We start from the raw sequence: 21334 nt of genomic DNA on the forward strand, positions 1-21334 counted from the left end.
AAAATTTCACGAATGTTTCATATTTTAACATTGAAAATCGGACCATTAGTTGCTGAGATATCGACGTTAGAAAATGGTGGGCTATATCTTGAAAACGGTGCACTTTATGAAAATTTTACTAGAGTACTTTTTGATTGCAAATTTTATTTTACATCGAAAAATGAAGTTGAAAAATTTTTGCGATCAATATTTCGATTTTTTGAAAAAAATAGTGTTGATTCGAAAATTTATAACTCGGTTAATGATTTTTTGCACAACCTGGAAATTTCTGAAAAGTTAGCATTTTATGTCCCCTAAAACATATAAAACATAATAAAAAATAGTGTTTTTTTTCAGTTACAGTTAAACAAATTAAATAGATTAGATTAGATATTAGATAGTTACAGTTAAACAAATCAAATAGTGTTGTTTGTGTGCAAGACTCCATTCGCATTCGCTGGAGATGGTGATCCTAGCGGGTTGCAGACTGGATTTCGTCATGTATATGTGATGATTGACTATTCCGGGTTGCTTAGAAATTGATTTAAGGGATTTAAAACCAGTTCCACCAGGACATGACAGACAGAGAGTTTGTGTGCAAGAGTCCATAACAAAAATATAAAAATTGAACAGGTGGGTCTCGTGGCGCAGGGGTAGCGGCTTCGGCTGCCGATCCCGATGATGCTATGTGTAAAGAATTGGTAGAGGTAGGAAGATGAGTAGACTAATGATGTACTGTGGTACGCGCGGCTGGTGCTACCCCGCGCAGTACTAATTCTCGCCTGTTTAGGTGGCAGTTCTGAAGTCGCTCTTTCTCTCTAATTTATATTTTCTCTGTGGTCCCACTCTCACCAAATTAACCCTCTCGGCTAACTGCGATCGGTGGCGCGAAGTGCACTAATGCGCCATGTATGTTTCATGTACTTTAGAGTTAGATCCCAATAAACGTCCGTTGGAAGAAGATCGTTCCGTGTACGAGTAGAGCAAATAAAGTTCGTTTTGTTTCTACGCTCGCGTTTCAATTTCCTCCGGAACTCTCCAGAGTGATCCGGCCCCATCCGGTTCTTTACACTATGAGACGCGGGTTCGATTCCCGCCTTATCCACTGAGCTTCTATCGGATGGTGAAGTAAAACGTCGGTCCCGGTTTCTCCTGTCTCGTCAGAGGCGCTGGAGCAGAAATCCCACGTTAGAGGAAGGCCATGCCCCGGGGGGCGTAGTGCCAATAGTTTCGTTTTTGAACAGGCCAGGCCTACTGCTCAAAGTTTACCGCAAAAATTATTCATTGGATTCGATCTATTCTACAAGTAGGTATTATAAATAGGGCCACCATATTTCTTTCACGATCGAACGTTGAAACACTGTTCACTCATAATAATATAATGCTGCTTTTATTCCAATAAGTATATGCATCCAAAAACAATGTTTGAACTATTGGTACAGTACAGCTATCTTAGTTTAGCTAGAGTTAGTTTCACTAACAATACAACGAATACAATCCTCACACAGAAGGGGAGGGGTGTGGTATAATATATACTTGTTTCATTTGTATGATTGATTTTTTAATATTCATGTATAAGGTAAATATGTAGTAAAAAAAGTAAAGAAAACACAACTTGACCGAAGGCAGCCACTTTGAATTAGCTCGTTTTTTTTCCTCATAAAAATTAACGTTATTTTGTTCGCTTCTCAAAAAAAAAAAAAAAAACATCAAAACCAAAAAACAGTTAAGCGTAACTGACTAACAAGAAATGCGTTCTGAAGCAGTATATTTTTTTTTCTCTCAACGATTCTTTGTTCGTTTTGTGTGTTTTCAATTCTCAAAAGAAACCACGACTTAGTTTGAGTTGCATTGATGAATGTTGATTCTGATTTGTGTATTATGGTTGAAAAGACGAAAGGTGCTGCTACTACGTTCTCTCTCTCTTTCGCTTCTTTTCTTCTTTGAAGATATCAGTCTTGTTTTCAACGATTGGGTTTTTTATTTCATTTCTCTGCAAAGCCAATCCTACGCTCCGATTTTCTATTCAACGAAACTGTTTCGTTCAACTGCCTTTCGCTTCAATCACTTTAAGCCGTTGAAGATTTCCTTAAGCATCTCTTGGAGATTAGCAATTCGTAGTGGCTCTCCTTAATCCTTTCACTTTTCTTTTAAATTGCAAATGGGAACGGGAGGTCTTACTTCTAGATCCTTAACGCTACTAAATATGTTGATTGTATAAACCACGATGAATTTAAAGAAAAAAAAAACCGAATCTCTCACTTGGCCTCGCAGCCACTGTCCTGGGACTGCTGCCGGCCATAACCACCGGACTCGTGCCGATGGTGGTGATGGTTGTGCTGCTGCTCTCCGGTGGCCAGCTCCGCCGCGCTGGGACTGCCCGACGGGGACGACGAGCAGGACGAGGAGGACGCACCCTCCCCAAAGTCGTCCCGCAACTCGGCCCCTTCGTCCTCCTCGGCGACGTCCTCGGAGATACTTTCGGTGGTGATCCGTTGGCCCCGTTTGCGCATGTAGGCTCCCAGGGGGCGCTTCTTCTGCTCCTTGCAGAACGGGCACGAGTCCTTCGAGGATTTGCCCTTGGACTTGCCTGGCGTGGGGGGAAGAACCGGAGAAGAGATAAAATTCGTTAGTTCTCAAGCGATGATAAATTGTGCTGTTATTAAATTACTAGTGGACGGAATCACATGAGGATGCTTTGACGGCGTTATCTAATCGCCAGGCTACGTTTTGTTTGCCATGGCCAGTTATTGTGTGTTTGTGGTTAAGGTGCCACGTTGAACACGAAATCCAGACGACTATTTGTTTACAACAACAAAACACAAATACGAGTTTCTTTGTGCGCTGCACCGACTGGTTGTTGTTACTGTTATGGGATATATTTCCGTAAGATTCTCATTCAATGGTTTATCCGATGCAGAATCACGTGTGTTGAGAGTTGGGTTTCCTATTTGAATCAGTAGTTGCGGATTGGTGGTTACAATTCAAAATTTAAATTTATATTCTATTGTTGTCAACTAATTTATAAAGCACTTAAAAAGTAAACGTTCGATATTCTTATTTAATTTTTTAAAGGAGGTATTAGATTTTGATAAACAAACAAATCAATTCGCACTTTTTCGGGTTTGCAGTTAAGTAAACTCGACTACTTGTATGCGGAAAACTCGCAAACAAAGCAAAATGTATGCAAACAAATGCAGGCAAACAAAAAAATATGTAAACCGTTAAAAAGTGCATTTTTTGGTTATAGTCTAATACCTCCTTAAGACGTCAATTTTAAACCTTGTAAACGAGCAGCCAAATAACTCATAATTGTTTATAATTTTTACTGTCAAGCGTAATAAAATCGTGCATGCAAACATTTGTCAAAAATATGTCTTTTCAGCCCTTTCAAAAAGTTATTCTTTATTATCGCTTTAACTATAACTAGAAAATAGCAGAAAATTTCATAAAATGTTTCATCTTTAACAATGAAAATCGAACCAACAGTTTTCGAGATATCTCAAGCTGAATAATGAGAAAAATTCATTTTTCATCAGATTTAAACTTTAAGAGTCTGTATCTCAACAGGCAGCAGTCTGATCAACAAATTTAAAATAGGAATATTGTAGGAAATTTTCTCAGCTTTTCGAAAATAGATTTTTGCATTGCATTTAAGATTTTATCCAAAACCACATTAAAAATATTATAACTGGGTAATTCTCTACCAACTCACACGAAATCGGGAAAAGTTGCCCCGACCCCTCTTCGATTTGCGTGAAACTTTGTCTTAAGGGGTAACTTTTGTCCCTGATCACGAATCCGAGGTCCGTTTTTTGATATCTCGTGACGGAGGGGCGGTACGACCCCTTCCATTTTTGAACATGCGAAAAAAGAGGTGTTTTTCAATAATTTGCAGCCTGAAACGGTGATGAGATAGAAATTTGGTGTCAAAGGGACTTTTATGTAAAATTAGACGCCCGATTTGATGGCGTACTCAGAATTCCGAAAAAAACGTATTTTTCATCGAAAGAAACACTAAAAAAGTTTTAAAAACTCTGCCATTTTCCGTTACTCGACTGTAAAAATTTTTGGAGCATGTCATTTTATGGGAAATTTAATGTACTTTTCGAGTCTACATTGACCCAGAAGGGTCATTTTTTCAATTAGAACAAAATTTTTCATTTTTAAATTTCGTGTTTTTTCTAACTTTGCAGGGTTATTTTTTAGAGTGTAACAATGTTCTACAAAGTTGTAGAGCAGACAATTACAAAAATTTTGATATATAGACATAAGGGGTTTGCTTATAAACATCACGAGTTATCGCGATTTTACGAAAAAAAGTTTTGAAAAAGTAACTTTTTGCGTTTCTCTTTGTTTCGTCGTCCGTGTCTGTCGCGGGTGACTATGAACGGCCATGATCGATGACGACCAACTTTTTCGATGAAAAATACGTTTTTTTTTTTGGCGATTGTCCACGATCCATTGGACAATTGTCCACGAGGGGGGGTAACAGATTCCACACAGTGTCCACGTGGTTTATGGATGGTAGCATTTATCGACTTTATCGATTTCATCAGAATATTTTCTCCAAATGTAAACATTTGTTCAAATGTGGCAGAAACGAACGCAATTTCGTAAAATCAAGACCAATTTCCTCCAAAATCCTATATTTATGTTTGGGAGCCATTCAATTATTCGAACGTTTAGGTTATAGTAGAAATCTTGACATAGAGCCTATGGGTTTCAAGCATTTTCTTGTTTTAAGTTTTTTTTTCAAATAATTTATACAGGTCCAAAAAAATCTATGAAATTTTGAAAAAAGAGCGAAAGAACCGTTCAAAAGAGCCGCTCTTTTTAATGAGCGAACGAAAAGGAGCGGCTCCTTAAAAAGAGCGAGTTTGCCCACCTTTACCTAAAACACTTTTTTTCGAAAATTGAACAAATTATATTTTGGGAATTTTAATAACATAATCAGGTTAAAAAATCGTAAAAAATCTTCCTTGTACCCATTTTTTCTTAAAAGTTACAATCTTAACCAACAACAATGCTGAAGACACCAAATCGATCAGAAAATCTCTTCTCAAACACAGATTTTCGATTATATTCACATGCCCATTTTGTATGACCAGCCCTCAAAATTGTAACGAGTGTTGTGTGGACAAAATTAATGATGCTTTTTTGACATTTCATTCCAATCAAAAAATACAAATCATTCCAATTACAAAATATAAAAAAAAAGATTGCGAAATTCTAAGGACTTTGTTTTTTCTTATAAAAATGAAAAAAAAAACAATCCATCCTTTATCACTACAGCTTGAAGCGCATATTGTCGGTTGAAATAATTAACTAAATGGCAGTGGCTTGAAAATTGGCATTCGTTTAGCTCCGCGTGTGTTACATACCTAAACCTTCCTAAACAACTTTGTAGTAACAATTAAAGGCGATTTTTTAGGTCCGTCCTCTTTATAACATTTTACCTTACAAAATAAATGGAGTTTGAAATTTGATTTTGATTTTTTCAAAGTTCTGTTATTGAATGTTAGTACATTCGACAATTCAAATTTTATACTCTACCGGTAGTAGAAAAAATCCCAATTAGCATCTTCCTCATTTCGACCCAGCTTGCCTTCAGTCACGTGATCCTTTGCTATTGCCAAGCCCATTATCATTTGCACCGGTCGCATCCCATCTCGATAAAACGCAAGCTAATAAATAAGCGATAAACGACGGCGGCATACTTCTCGGTTGCGCAGTTCGCTTCTTCAAGCTGCACTGTAAAAAATCAACACATTTATTTGATGCTTTTGTCACATTACCACAACACCGACGTCACTGTTTACCTCCGTTCGCTCAGAAGAAAAAATACGCTAAAATTGTCGAATGTGTGCCAAATAAATAAAAAATTGTAAAAAAAAAACATGCTTCAAAATAAACAGAACGAGACGTGTACGTGACCAAAACTCGTGACGATTGCCGGTGGCGACCGGGGACCGTCTCGGCGGGCTAAAAATATACTCTCACCTCACGAACGGGCAGCGCGCGCCGATCTTTCATCTTAACGCCGCGTGAAACGCGACCCGCTTAAGCCCGGCACAGAATGGCGAAAGTAACGTTGATTATTATCAGTTAAAAGCTATAACACTGATTAAAAGTCACACACCAATTTTAATGCAAACGTTGCTTAATTTTTTTTGCTTCCACAAATGTTGATAAGGGCTTGTAATAAATCGTTATTTCGGGTCGCACGAGCTTTGCAGATTAAAATTATTTCTCGCGTTCAATTTTGATAAGGGTGTGTCCCCGCACCTCAAAGTCAACTCCTTATCGCCTGCAATGGCCATTAAGAATTTTGCTTATTTTTTTTGCGTTTCAACTAACCCCCGTCAGAGGTCACTTTCTGCAGCGAGAATTATTTTCCCCTCCAGTTTCCATCCTGGTTTAACCGGCATCATTTAAACAAAACACATTGTAGCCATATCAAAAGCCCACTCTGTTGTTTACCTAGTCGAATTGCGCCCCTCTTTTGCACCGCAGAACTGCAAAGCGCTGATTGCACTCGCGCTGGTTGGCGCAATATCTCTTATCAACGGGGGCCCCTCCTCATCAAAAGTGATTTTTTTTTCTGCGTCGGTTGACGTTTTTTGTTGGAGTCAATCTATGAAAAAGATTACATAGTCGATTGCTTGGCGGATCCGAGAGGAGTACATCGTCAGTCAAGTTTAGTGCAAACATCAGGAGGGAAACTTTAAACTGATAGTAACTGAGAGGAAACTTATGTGTTTTTTCCCAGGTTTGTTTGATGCATCTGATAAGAATTGATGTCACGAGACACACGGCGATATAGTACGACTTTTTTTAAGATTACATCGGAGTTGTTTTTATTTCCATTTTATCTTAGTTCCAGTTAGGTTGATATCCTTCATGCTGCTTTGAAGGACCCATTTCGAGATAACTGGACATTGCCTGGTCCCGCCCAAATATAAAAGCAAGCACTAGAAAGATCTTCGATCTATACTTAGACTTCCCATTCCCTCAGTCAAATCAGGGAAAAGTGCGCATTTAATATGATAATATAAGAAGATTACATGATTCGTCACTTCGAAACAATTCAATCCCAATCCCAGTTTCGTTTTATGTTAATTATCCAAGTTCAATTCATAGTTCAAATTTCAAGACCCGACCGGGATTTGAATCCGGAAACTTCTGCTTGTGAGACAGAAGCCGTTGCCGTTAAGCTACCTACACAGAAAAAATAATGGTGATATGATTTTGTGTAAAAAAATGTGTAATAGAACAATAGTAATAATGCAATAGGAACTGGTGAATTTTCATCAGATTTTGGTGAATTATCATCATATTTACATTTTTACATTTTTTTTATGTAATATTACTCAAAAAAGAGTAAATATTAAACCTAGAGAATTTTCATCTTTTTTTCTGTGTAGGCTGGATATTTTATTCATTGTAGGGGAAGGCCACAAACTAAAGATGTCATTTTGCGTCAGTTTTCTCACAAATTTTACAACTGTCCATACAAAAATGGAATCTAAATATTCTAGAATCTGTAACTTCATCATTAAATTTCTGATGAATTTGTTGTTTTCAACAAAGTTGTAGGTAAGATCACTTCGGGGAAAATGTAACATTCTAAACACATTTTTTTTCTAGTTCGCATTTAATCTTCAAAAATCTGATAGAACAAAACATTTTTTTTTGCAAATTTGTTTTAGAGGATCACAAAAGCCAACCTTTGAGCTGTGACCCAACAATCGAAAAGAACATTGGGCAGTGTTGTCAAATCAAAAAATCATACTTTTACCTCAAAAACTGCACGTTATCACAATTTATTTTTGTGAAAACAAAATTTATTCCGATTTGACATCTATAATTGATGTGGATTTTTTTTTCGACCGTTTTTTCATACGCAGTCAAAAAATCATAGTAATATTACAGCTAGCAGGAGTACACCTCTTATGTCAGAAAAATGTGTAATTTTACCACTTTTCTGGTGTAATGTCACTTTTTCAGTCTAAATTGAGGTAAAAAATATCACAAAATAGGTTTCAAGCTTCGAAAATTAAATCTTCCAAATTACACATTTTTTACTGTGTAGTTTTTCAAAAATAATCGTTTAGAGAAATGGCAAGACTTCCAAAAATGTGATGCACTCATAGCTCATAAGATGCATTTTTAATCCCTTTAAACACATGACAAAATTAAAACCTTAATAAATCATGTTTTTGGGCAAAACGATTTTTTGTGTTAAAAAGTCAAATAAAATCGGTTAACTTTTTGAGAGTATACCTATTTTTTACCGATTTCTGCTTACCTTACCTCCTTGTGTAAATTTGGAAGGTGTAAAATTTGTAGGTGTTGTATTACCTCTTTTATGATGTAAAATGTCATCAATTTATACGACTCATACTGAAAAACTGGCCTAACACAAAAATTGTGTAGGGTTTACACATTTTAAGAGGTAAAATTACACACTTTTTTCTGGCATAAAAGGTGGACTTAAACCCAGATGTATTTTTGCCAACATTGCCGAAGACAACAAATTCATCAGAAATTCCGTTCTTGAAATACAGCATCTAGATTATTTAGATACCATTTCTAGAGGCGTTTTTAGTAGGTACAATAAATAATACATTTGACTTCGGGTAGTTTTAAAAACACCTAAAAAGCAAAAAAAATATTTTGTTTATTGGACCTTTTCTTTAAAAACAAATTGTATGAAAAAAATCTGAGAGCTCACCAAAAAAAAAAAAATGATAAAGAGCCAGCCAATCAATGGATCTAAATTTAGTCCAAACACTTCTTCTCATAATGTCCTAACCATTCAGTCGCAGCATCCACGCGCTGTTTTGGAGATTTGTGAATGACGTCAAGAGCAGATCCTGGCATATCAAACAAGTTTCTGCGTAGGTCGCTGAAACTTGCGGCGGTCCAAAAAGCATGTTTGGCGTACGTGACTCGTGGCATGTGACCGTTGAGGGGGGGTGTGAAGATGATCAAGAGCGGAGGAAATTCCACTTGTTGCTTGGCCACCCCCCATTGTGAGAGAATTTCTCGTGGAAATGTTCATTCATCACTTGAGTTGGTGGTGGTGGTTGTAGTATTTTGTGACAATCAGTTATTGACTATGAATTATTCATAGTTTGATTTAAACTGTTTTTTTTAACGGTGAAATTAGAAAATGAAATTCCACATTTAAAAATGGTTCAAAACTAAAATTTGTATCTAATGACAATCTACAACACACCGGTGACATCCCCCCTGCAAGTACTATTTCAAGGATATCGCACCACCCACTCAACAGGGGGTGGCCATTGGCTTCACCAAACGCTGGGGGTGGGAAATGAGACAGGCGCCAGCGGCGCCATGCTGCTGTCAACCGTAATAACAAATACTTTTCTAACTGGGTCACGACCGGATAAGGAGGAAATCGCGTGCAAGTGAAGGTGATTTTGTATCCTTTGTTTCAAAACAATATTCGATGCGGTTGATGATAAATTATGGTTTTATGACGAGAAAAAAATATCATTCACCAAAAAATCTCACGCTTCAAATGACGCAATTCTAGTCTTGAAGATTTCGTGCTCCCAAGTGTGATGTAATCCATATTCAATGCACACTGCTCGCTTGGTTACTGACCGGGCCTATTGTTGGAGGGGTGTTCCGGCGAAGGTCATGACTTGTTTTTTGCGATTAGCGATCGTGAATTAATTGGGGTGTTTTTTTTTTCTTGTTGCTGCTGCCTACCGGTTTATGATTGTTTACGCTTTTCGGTTGAGCGGAATGCCAGGCCAGAGATTTCGAGCCTCTTGATATGTGCACACGATAATAAACAATGTTTTGTTGTTGTTGTTTTTTTTCTCGTATCTTGCTCCGATAACCGGATTTGCGACGCTACGATGGATTCAAGGGAGGTATTTGTTGTGGAAAATAAGTCATTTGAAAGTCAGAGTTGAGTTTATTAGAAACTAAATCAGAAGCATTTGAAATTTGCCATGCATATTGGTAATATTTTTTCGAAGGGTGATGTTTTTATTCATAATTTTTTTTTAAGCTGGGCATAGATTGTAGAAGCTTTTTTCAGCATTTTTTTCCAAATAGTTTTTTTTGAAAATTTAAGATAGCTAGTGAGGATTTGGCCGGGACCGTGGTGTAGGGGTAAGCGTGATTGCCTCTCACCCAGTCGGCCTGGGTTCGATCCCAGAAGGTCCCGGTGGCAAATTTTGAGACGAAATTTGTCTGATCACGCCTTCCGTCGGACGGGAAGTAAATGTTGGCCCCGGACTAACCTAAAAAGGTTAGGTCGTTAGCTCAGTCCAGGTGTAGGGGTCGTCTCCCTGGGTCCTGTCCTGGTGGAGTCGCTGGTAGGCAGTTGGACCCACAATCCAAAGGTCGTCAGTTCGAATCCCGGGGTGGATGGAAGCTAAGGTGTAAAAAGAGGTTTGCAATTGCCTCAACAATCAAGCCTTCGGACACCTAGTTTCGAGTAGGAACACAGAAAAAAATCAATTCCCGTAATCGTGAATTAAGTTCACGAATGTGAGATCCCCGAAGAAATTTATTCATGAGTATGGTGCATTTGCACCATAAACGTGAATATATTCCTTCGTGGTTCTCATAATCGTGAACTGACTTCACGGTTTCGAGAATTGATTTTTTTCTGTGAATCTCGCAATCGAGAACGCCAAGGCAAAGCTGTAGAGCGAATAATTTGATTGAGTGAAGATTGTAAGTAAACCCATACTTTCATAAATAGCGTATTGTTGAAATTCAGTACGCTCACAAAAATTGTAACAAAATGATAAATTTCAATTTAATATTTTTGTAAGCTTGACAAAAAATACAAAGCAAATATTACGTTCTAAAGCTTATGACCGTTAAAAAAAACTCTCGAGTTGAAAAGAGCCCTCAACACCCAATAACGCACTTTAAAATAAACTATTTACATGGTCACTAGGGTGGTCCAAATCCGGACTTTTTTGGGGCTACCCCCTGAAATCAAAGATTGACCCATCACTAGGCTAAATTCCAAATTTGAGCTCATTCTGACCACGGAAACCCCTCCCTCCAATCGCTTAAAGTTTGTATGGGAAAAATCGTCAAAATGTCCATACAAAAAGCAACTGTTTTACTTTTTTACCTGTGGAAGGCGCCATAGTTATCCGATTCTTACCATTTCTCAAATGTAGAACCTTCATTAAATTTAGAACAACTTTCCCGAAGACACCATATTTTTAGGATTTTTTCCCGCGAAGTTATTAGCGCTCAAAACTGACCATTTTTGCGCGGCTAGCTGTAAGGGGCTACCTAACAACGATGTTTATTTCCAATTCTTACACGCACGTGCTCTCTCTCAGGTTCAAACTCTCTCACTAGCTTGCTCGCCTGCCTGCCTGCCTGTTTACCTACAAGCGCGCGCTGTTTCTCTGCTTGGACTTTTGTCGTCGTCGTCGTTTTCGTTTGCTATCCGCTGCGCTGCGTTTCTGGCATTTTTATTATAATTTTCAACTAAAATAGCAGGATTGTTTTAAGATATATTTAGCATATAATTTATTAAATTATGTCAAAAATAAAAAAAACTGCGCTGAAAAAAATAGTTTAAAGAAAAGACAGCTTAGGCTCAATTAAAAAAATACAGCAAATGTCATGAGAACAGGGTTTGTTTGTTTTTCCAAGCATTACACGCAGTTTTTCGTATATGCTAAAGAAACATGATAATGATTCAATTATTTGAAAAAAATCTTCAGGTAATACAAATGTTGTTCCTTTAGGTAGTTTGCTTTAACAAAATTATACTTTAGTTCAAATCAGAACAAATCAAGGCAATTTTACAATTATTGCTGCAAATTTTCATTCATACTCTCTAAAATTATTTTTATACTTTCTGGAAATTTCTTTCTGTGTTCCTAGATCACCTGCAACAAATATTGCAACTGTTTATCATTTTTTGTCAGTTTACCTGTAAATTTTTCGTTTCAGGAAACATCTCTTTCTGCACAATCGTTAACAACCTTCAGATCTTGCAGTTGCGGCCTTCCTTTAAGATACTCTTTTGGATTCAGTTTTTAAAAAATCTAAAGAAAATTCCTTCCTTTTTTATCTAAAAAATACTTCATGGTATTTCTTGTAACAAAAGCAGATAAATAAAAATCCAAAACGTTTGCAATTAGGTTTGGATCAGAACAGATGACGAATCATGGATGAACTAATTCATCAAATTTGTATTCTCTCTCACACGCTCTTATAATATGATATCTATTGTTGTGTTTTTTTTCGTTTTGTTGTTCACATATTACATTTGATTTTATATCTCAATACAAACCGACTATTTTTGTTGAAAATTATAATAAACATGCCAGGAACGCAGCGCAGCGGACCTAACTACCTAACAACGATGTTTATTTCCAATTCTTACACGCACGTGCTCTCTCTCAGGTTCAAACTCTCTCACTAGCTTGCTCGCCTGCCTGCCTGCCTGTTTACCTACAAGCGCGCGCTGTTTCTCTGCTTGGACTTTTGTCGTCGTCGTCGTTTTCGTTTGCTATCCGCTGCGCTGCGTTTCTGGCATTTTTATTATAATTTTCAACTAAAATAGCAGGATTGTTTTAAGATATATTTAGCATATAATTTCTTAAATTATGTCAAAAATAAAAAAAAACTGCGCTGAAAAAAATAGTTTAAAGAAAAGACAGCTTAGGCTCAATTAAAAAAATACAGCAAATGTCATGAGAACAGGGTTTGTTTGTTTTTCCAAGCATTACACGCAGTTTTTCGTATATGCTAAAGAAACATGATAATGATTCAATTATTTGAAAAAAATCTTCAGGTAATACAAATGTTGTTCCTTTAGGTAGTTTGCTTTAACAAAATTATACTTTAGTTCAAATCAGAACAAATCAAGGCAATTTTACAATTATTGCTGCAAATTTTCATTCATACTCTCTAAAATTATTTTTATACTTTCTGGAAATTTCTTTCTGTGTTCCTAGATCACCTGCAACAAATATTGCAACTGTTTATCATTTTTGTCAGTTTACCTGTAAATTTTTCGTTTCAGGAAACATCTCTTTCTGCACAATCGTTAACAACCTTCAGATCTTGCAGTTGCGGCCTTCCTTTAAGATACTCTTTTGGATTCAGTTTTTAAAAAAATCTAAAGAAAATTCCTTCCTTTTTTATCTAAAAAATACTTCATGGTATTTCTTGTAACAAAAGCAGATAAATAAAAATCCAAAACGTTTGCAATTAGGTTTGGATCAGAACAGATGACGAATCATGGATGAACTAATTCATCAAATTTGTATTCTCTCTCACACGCTCTTATAATATGATATCTATTGTTGTGTTTTTTTTCGTTTTGTTGTTCACATATTACATTTGATTTTATATCTCAATACAAACCGACTATTTTTGTTGAAAATTATAATAAACATGCCAGGAACGCAGCGCAGCGGACGGCAAACGAAAACGACGACGACGACAAAAGTTCAAGCAGAGAAACTGCGCGCGTGCTTGTAAGTAAACAGGCAGGCAGGCAGGCAGGCGAGCAGCTCGTGAGAGAGTGAACCTAAGAGAGAGAGCACGTGCGTGTACGAATTGGAAATAAACATCGTTGTTAGGTAGCCCCTTACAGCTGGCCGCGCAAAAATGGTCAGTTTTGGGCGCTAATAACTTCGCGGGAAAAATCCAAAAAATATTGTGTCTTCGGGAAAGTTGTTCTAAATTTAATGAAGGTTCTACATTTGAGAAATGGTAAGAATCGGATTATTATGGCGCCTTCCACAGGTAAAAAAGTAAAACAGTTGCTTTTCTCCATACATTTTGATGATTTTTCCCATACAAACTTTAAGCGATTGGAGGGAGGGGTTCCCGTGGTCAGAATGAGCTCAAATTTGGAATTTAGCCTAGTGATGGGTCAATCTTTGATTTCAGGGGGTAGCCCCAAAAAAGTCCGGATTTGGACCACCCTAATGGTCACTCAGTTATAAATCCAAAATTGAAAGAAAAATACATCATGAGATTTTGCTATTGAAAAGTATTATTTTGTCATGTAAGAGAAACAACACAAATGCAACAACCCCAATTCGTCCCTAACTCAATTTAACTACGCAAAAAGGCGCACGCATTTTAACCACAACAAACACTCTACATGCAGTATATAAATAGAAAGACCAGCTTTTAATGCACAGACAGAAAAAGTTCGAAAAATTGGTAAATACTGGAATTTGAAATTATGGCACAATTGTTTCCATTTCCGATGGATTAATTTGTTTAATCAACTTTTTTTTTGCTTTTTCAAAAAAATATTACTGTACTTCAAGACACCAATACCGGTCCCTTCAAGTGTGTCGACGTCAGCATCTTGTCCACATCGGTGGGAGGGGGCACCTTACGGCGGCACCACGTGGAGCTGTCCGTGCCCCGTTGTTGGTGGGGAAGACCACACCACGCATTCGGTTGGCGGGAAATGTAAACCAGCCGACGTCGTGGGACGTGTTTTACTTCAACAAAAATAAAAACATTCTCTGGGATTTTGCCAACCCGACTCAACGTCGTCGTCGACTCGATGCAAAACAAGCCAATCGAGTTCGTAACCGGTTCGGGGCTCGACTCACAATGGTCGGCGTCGTCACCGTTTCGGTGTGAATGTTTTATATAGAAGAATGCACTCACGTTCTGCAACAACAACAACAAAAAAAAGTAAGGTCTGCCCTGAATGTCTGCGAATGTGCGGAATCTAAGTTGGCTGAGCTCGGCCAAACTGGTCAAACTTGGCAAAACCTGATGGTGCCAACGAACCTTGAAGAATCCAAGAACATCGCCATCTATTAATAGCACACCTGCTGCTGCCCAACGAAGTGATTGCTTCTGATCTATCTATCCAGTTTCCTTCCTAACCCAACCATCTGTGGCGATGGAAGGAGGAATTGAGTGGAGTTGGTCGAGCGCACGGTTGTTGTTATGATTATTATTACTTTTAAAGCCGGGTCGGGTTATTTTGCGCGTTTGCTATTTTGATCGCGAAAAAACTGCGCCAAGGTTCAGAACACCATCACAAATATAATCCCAATTTGCACACGTGTACATGTGTGGTGGCTGTTGATGGAGCTCTTGAGTTGTTCAACAACCACAAACACACATGGTCAATGAATTCAGTGAGCGCAGCGGCTGGATAAATTAACGCCAACACCGGTCTGGAGTGCGGGGTTTGCCCTGTTCCGATGCGATATGGATGAGGTTTTGTGCAGTTGCTGCAGCGAAGAATTTTTTTTTCGAAAATATTAATAATTTATACAAGTTGTGTTTAGGAAAATCCAACTTCTTCCATTTGATGGTCTTTTTAGACTTTTTCAGATTTTAAAGTTTCGGACCACAGATCGGATAAATACATAACACTTTTGGAAAAAAACTTGAATTCATTTAGCTTGAAATTAAAAAACAAACCGACAATCGGTTAGTCGAGGTGGGCAAAATCGCCCTTTTTTAGGAGCCGCTCATTTTCGTTCGCTCATTAAAAAGAGCCGCTCTTTTGAACGGCTCTTTCGCTCTTTTTCAGAATTTGGATGAAAACGTTTTTTTAAAGAATCGTGTGATTTTACAAGTTATTTCACATTGGACTTTTATAAATTATTTGATAAAAAAAATTAAACTGAAAACGAGAAGATGCCCTTGAAAACCATAGGTCTTGGTGGTCTTCATGTCAAGATTTCTACTCGAACCTGAAAATTCGAGTAATAGAATGGCATCCAAACTTCAATCTAAGATGCCGGAAAATTGCTTGTAATTTTAAAATTGTATTAATTTCTACATGAATTGAAATAATGCTAATATTTTATTTGGAGAAAATTGTGAACTTTTTCTTCATTCTGATTGAATCGATATAATATTCAGTATTCAGTATATTTTTGGTAAGATTTTAACAAATCATTTACTTTTGCGATTAATTTGCATTTCCAATTCTAAAAAACAAATTTAATACTATTTTTTTTTTGAAAATTCAATAAATTATATTTATATCAAAAATCATGCCATCTTGAAACGGTTCTTTCAAAAGACCGGAGATTAAAAAAGAACCGCGGTTCTTTTTTTGTGAGCCACGGTTCGTTCGCTCTTTTCAGTGAACCGGCTCTTTGAGCGGCTCGCTCTTTTTTTGCCCACCTCTAGTCGAGGCTAAACTGCACATAGTTGATTACTATATTTAGGAGCTATAATTAACGGTGCACATCAACCAGGGCTTTTGCACCAAGATTTTTGTTACAGACATTTTAGTATCTTCAAAACTACGGGTACTACCGAAATATTTTTTTTTGCAATTTCGCTGTGAAACTTTCAACTTTTCCTGTCCTTCTGAAGAAATGAAACGGCCTACTTTTTCCTACCAAAAATAACAGAATCGAATAGCAACACTTTTCAAAATAAATGCTGAAAAATTCTACTTTTCAGCACTGAAATGAGTGCTGAAAAGTTGAACTTTTTAGCACTTGTTTCGAAAAGTAAAACTTTTCAAAAATTTTTTTTTATTTAAACGATTTATTGGAAAAATACATGAAAATTTTACTTAAAATTTCACTCACTGTTTTTCGGAATTGCAAAAAAATTGTATGGAACTCGTTGCAAAACTTGATTTTTTCAACACTCGTCGTATTTATCCAACTCGGTGAACTTCGTTGGATAAATGTACGACTCGTGCTGAAAAAATCCTCTTTTTGCAACTTGTTGCATAAACTACTATTTTGCAATTCCGTCTTGAAACATCCTACTTTTCCTGTCATTCTCGCGTGACGAAACAGCCTACTTTTACCTACTAAAAATAACAGAATCAAATAGAAACACATTTCAAAACAAATGCTGAAAAGTTCTACTTTTCAGCACTGAAATGGATGCTGAAAAGTTGAACTTTTCAGCACTAGTTTTGAAAAGTAATACTTTTCAACATTTTTTTGATTTAAACGATTTATTGACAAAATACATGAACATTCGACTTATATTTTCACTCAATGGGTGTTTTTCAGAAATGCAAAAAATGTTGTATGGAACTCGTTGCAAACCTTGATTTTTTCAGCACTTTTCGTATTTATCCAACTCGGTGAACCTCGTTGGATAAATGTACGACACGTGCTGAAAAAAACTGGTTTATGCAACTGGTTGCATAAACTACTATTTTGCAATTCCGTCGTGAAACAACTTACTTTTCCTGTCATTCTTGAACGACGAAACAGCCTAATTTTCTGTACCAAAAATAACAATCGAATAGTAACCTTTTTCAAAACAAATGCTGAAAAGTTCTACTTTGCAGCACTGAAATTGATGCTTAAAAGTTGAACTTTTCAGCACTTGTTAGGAAAAGTTATACTTTTCAACATTTTTTTGATTTGAACGATTCATTGACTCAATGCATGGACATTTGTCCTATAATTCTGTCCAAAGGGTGTTTTTCGGAATTGCAAAAAACGTTGTATGGAACTCGTTGAAAAACTTGATTTTTCATCACTCGTCGTATTTATCTAACTCGGTAAACCTCGTTAAATAAATGTACGACTCGTGCTGAAAAAAATCCTCATTTTGCAACTTGTTGCATAAACTACTATTAAAATGCATTTTACAGGCGTACAGTTGCTTTCCAATCATTAGTTTTAAAAATATCGAGGTATTGACGGATTTTTTAATTTCGCAAAAAAAAACTTTTCGTGGTACTGTACATTGGTATTTCATGAAAATTTAAAATGTTTTCAAAGGAGTTAAACATGCTGAATATGATAATAAACGCGGGAAAATGCATTTTAAGTGGTTTTCAGTTGATTGAACTTTAATTTTCATTATTTTGAAGGTTATCGAAAAAATATTTTTTTGCCCCCCGATTATTCAGGCCAAAATTTGGGTGGGGGAGGGGGGGAGAGACATAAACTATGAAAAATATTTACAACGGCCTTAAAATAAGCGGATTTCTCTGCAAAATATTGATTGTTAAACCTTTACGAAATAACGTATTGCAATTTATTTTTAATGTTTTTGTGCTTTCCTTCCCTCTTTTTGACTTCGAGATATTGCAACTGCCTTTGTTGAGGAAATATCATGAATAATAAAATAAATTAAAAAAACATAATCATTGTGTTTTAAGGATATTTTGTTTGACTAATTTAGTAAAAAACAAGTTCAATAGATTTATTCATGTTCAAACCATGTGTATTAAGCTTTGATTAATTTCAAGGGCTACGCGAATTTGGAACACATTTTTCTTTACCTTGTCCGTAAAAATCCTGTACCTGCTAAACTGATTTGTTACTGTATCTTGTTAGCAAAACACGATTGATCAACAACAATCTGGGGAAAACGAACTGGTTCGCTGCAGACGCCCCATTTCATATCGCGTTTCCGTAGTGTAGCGGTTATCACGTCTGCTTCACACGCAGAAGGTCCCCGGTTCGAACCCGGGCGGAAACAGTACGTTTTTTTGTTGATAAAATGCATTAGATTTTTTTTGAAAATTTGCTTCGACAAAAAAGCTTATGTTCAACTTGTTTTTTTTTTAATTTTTTGTTATTTTGTGATCATAAAGCCACAATCATAATTTCAGTTATCAAATCAAATTACAGCATTTATCTAACTCGCAAAACCTCTACGCAAATCTCCCCCCTGCTGGCGTTCATCAAGGGCACAATCCACAAATAGCAGTGCGGCCGGAGAGGGAACAAAAAACACTTCCCCATCTAACAACCATCGCACACCAGTGTCCTTGAGCCGCCGCGACGCGTCAATGCATTACCTTGTCCAGCAACCGTCGACGACGTCTGGTTCCGCTGCTGTTGAATTCCTCCACCACTCTTTGGCGGACTGTTCAGCGTGTTCTCCAGCGTGCCGTAGGGGAACTTTTCGTAGTCCCGGTACAGCGGATTCCGGAAGGACCCATACTGGATGCTATCGCTCATGTAGTACACATCCATCCTGAGGGAGTACGTATTTGCGGCGGGGGCTATCGGGACAACCGGGCTGAAGAAGCCAACGTGGGACTGGGCAACGTGCCTTTTGCGGGAATTTGTGGGACTTCGTCGGAGCTTACGGTTCTGAATGAGGTATCGTGTTACGGCAAATTCCTTCCGAGTACAACTCTGTCGCCGTGGTGATTCAACCTCTCTCTTTCTCTGTCTCTTACTACGAGCGGGAAGTGTAGTAAAACACACAACTTGGTTGAGTTATTTCTGACGACCACCCCTTTGGTCAACAAAAACCTGATGGTCACAGCAAATGGCGCCTTAATCGGTCAACGGCAGTGTTTACTATTTTTTTCCTCTTTAACCACAAAAAAAAAAACTGGAGCTTTCCACTTGTTCCTCAGAGTTCAACTCACAATTTGAAGATATCAAAACAAAACTCTTCCTACACTTTTTGATTTCTCTGCTTCACACGGTTTTAGCTTCCCGAGCTCAGAGTAGCGTCGATGATGATGGTTTCGCAAACGTTCGTCGAACCGAACTGAACCGACGGCGGAAAGTGAGTGGCGAGATATAGTGTAACTGGGAGTCTCCAACTTTAACTCAGCGAAACCGAACCGAACGGGCAACGAAACTCACGACCCAGTGTAATGCGTCGTCGCGTACAACCACCTCACCTCTATGTGTGTGGAGGCGCGTCGTACTTGGTGGGATGGTGTGCGTTCGCGATTTTGTTTGTAAGAATCTCGTGAGGGATTCCATGGCAGGTTGCGAAACTTTGATTAGTAAAAGATTGAAACGTACAAATTTTTGAGATTCTAAAATACATTCGTGCTCTCTCTGTATCCACTTCAACGAATCGTCTTTGCGGTTAACTGTACACAGTAGGCCTGGCCAGTGAAGAGAAGAATGTTGGGAGTGATCGACCAAGCACTGTGCAGGGTGCTCCGAAAGATTTGCTTAACCTTAGACAAAAAAACTAAAATTTAATAAAGTTTATGATTCACCTTTTCTAGGTAAAACCAGAAATTTGTTGAAAAAAATCAATAAAAAACAACACAAATTAAAAAATTGCAGAAAAGAACTGAAACTTTGCTGGAAAATAAAGCGAAACATTTTCGCTCAATTATTCTCTCTCTCGCTCTTCTGGAAGCCTCATGCGAGAGCGTTGGCCAACCATGCCTTTGACTGGTTTTACTGCCTTCTCTGTGTGGTGATTTTGTGGAGTGCGCGCGAAACAGTTTGATGGTGATGGATCTCCACACCGTGAAGCAGTGAGAATGTTTCGCTGTAGGGCGTAAAATTGTGAGATGAGAAAGCACCTTAAAATAAGATTGGCGACAAAAGAGATACATTTGTTGGTTGTCTGAACTTTTCAACAAACATATTTTCAAAATTAGCGTACTAAAAATTGTCATATTTGTTAAAAGTGATAAGATATTTATTTCGATTCTTTGCCGACGATTTTTAACATTCCCCGCCACTCTTCAAAATTGTCTTAAAAATATAAGAGTACATAAATAAGTCTTACTAACACAAATAATTTTCGCTGGAAAATAATTTTACAACCAATTGTAAACTGGTTTGAAAACATCACATTTTTGCGGTTTTAAACAAATGGGGCGCTTTAATCCTTTTTTTTCCAAACTCTAAAATTTGGGACCACAGTTCGAAAATAGACAAATATTCGTAACACTTTTGGGAAAAAATGTTCACATTAATTGTTCATTGATATTTTGAAACCTTTCCCCTTAAATAATATTCTAATTTTACAATATTTTTAATGGTAAGCCATATCACATAAAAAAAGACTAAAAATTTAAACGATATTTTTTTTGAAAAAAAAAAGTTTTTTTTAAATAGAAATTTTACCTTTTTTGTCCCCTAAAACGCAGGCCAAGGGTGCACATGATACTGATGATACTCGTCGGTTGACACACCTAGGCGAGGAACATCCCGGAAAGAGCCCAACTACATCCGTAGTGCTGTTTGGACAAAACAGCATGGCTCTGGTTCCTTGCAAGTGTCCTATTTTCTTACCTCCACGTTGGCTTGGTTTAGTCATCATGATGACAAGGTGTAACCTAGCTGGTGGCCTGTGGAAACGACTCGTAAACCTTTGACCAGCGAGGGTCAGAGTAGAGACGGCTAGAAGAAAGGGGCGCGTCAATGTGGGAAAGGGAAGTAATTTGTGATTGTAGACGGTATTGTTTTGATTCGCAGTATGTTGAGTCAACTGCTGTGGATGTACCTGAGCATCGCAGAACGGGGTTTCTCTTCTATCCATTTCAGCTACACAGAAAAAAAAGTGTAAATTTACCCGACACTGAAACCGTGTTTCACTTGTAAACATGCTCAATGTAAATTTGAGAATCAATGTAAAGTGTTGTATTGCATTTAAACAGCCTCCATGTAAAATGAGATTGAAT

General features: G+C 37.4%; 2 protein-coding genes and 1 non-coding gene across 3 annotated transcripts in view; 2 read left to right on the forward strand and 1 right to left on the reverse strand.

Moving 5' to 3' along the window:
* The window catches only part of LOC6039107 (kinesin-like protein KIF14), a 50595-nt gene that overhangs the window by 9015 nt on the left and 20246 nt on the right, over nucleotides 1–21334 (forward strand). The gene's annotated exons all lie outside the window — the stretch shown is intronic.
* Nucleotides 1343–19491, reverse strand: LOC6039108. The gene is made up of 2 exons (XM_038252207.1): nucleotides 18740–19491; nucleotides 1343–2569 (listed from the first exon to the last, which is right to left on the reverse strand). Exons 1-2 carry the CDS (start codon nucleotides 18915–18917, stop codon nucleotides 2238–2240), a joined length of 510 nt encoding a protein of 169 aa, XP_038108135.1. The 5' UTR covers nucleotides 18918–19491; the 3' UTR covers nucleotides 1343–2237.
* On the forward strand, nucleotides 18345–18417 carry Trnav-cac. Its single transcript has one exon. It is a non-coding gene; the product is annotated as a tRNA-Val (tRNA).

Source organism: Culex quinquefasciatus, chromosome 2 (genome assembly GCF_015732765.1).
Source record: "Culex quinquefasciatus strain JHB chromosome 2, VPISU_Cqui_1.0_pri_paternal, whole genome shotgun sequence".
Taxonomy (NCBI): Eukaryota; Metazoa; Arthropoda; class Insecta; order Diptera; family Culicidae; genus Culex; species Culex quinquefasciatus.

What these genes read in the sequence shown, in the direction of transcription:
- LOC6039108 (XM_038252207.1), bottom strand. Translation starts at nt 18,917, where the DNA reads ATGGATGTGTACTACATGAGCGATAGCATCCAGTATGGGTCCTTCCGG. An exon ending in GTCGACGGTTGCTGGACAAG is followed by an intron (nt 2,570 to 18,739) that starts GTAATGCATTGA and finishes CCCCCACGCCAG; the next exon opens with GCAAGTCCAAGGGCAAATCC.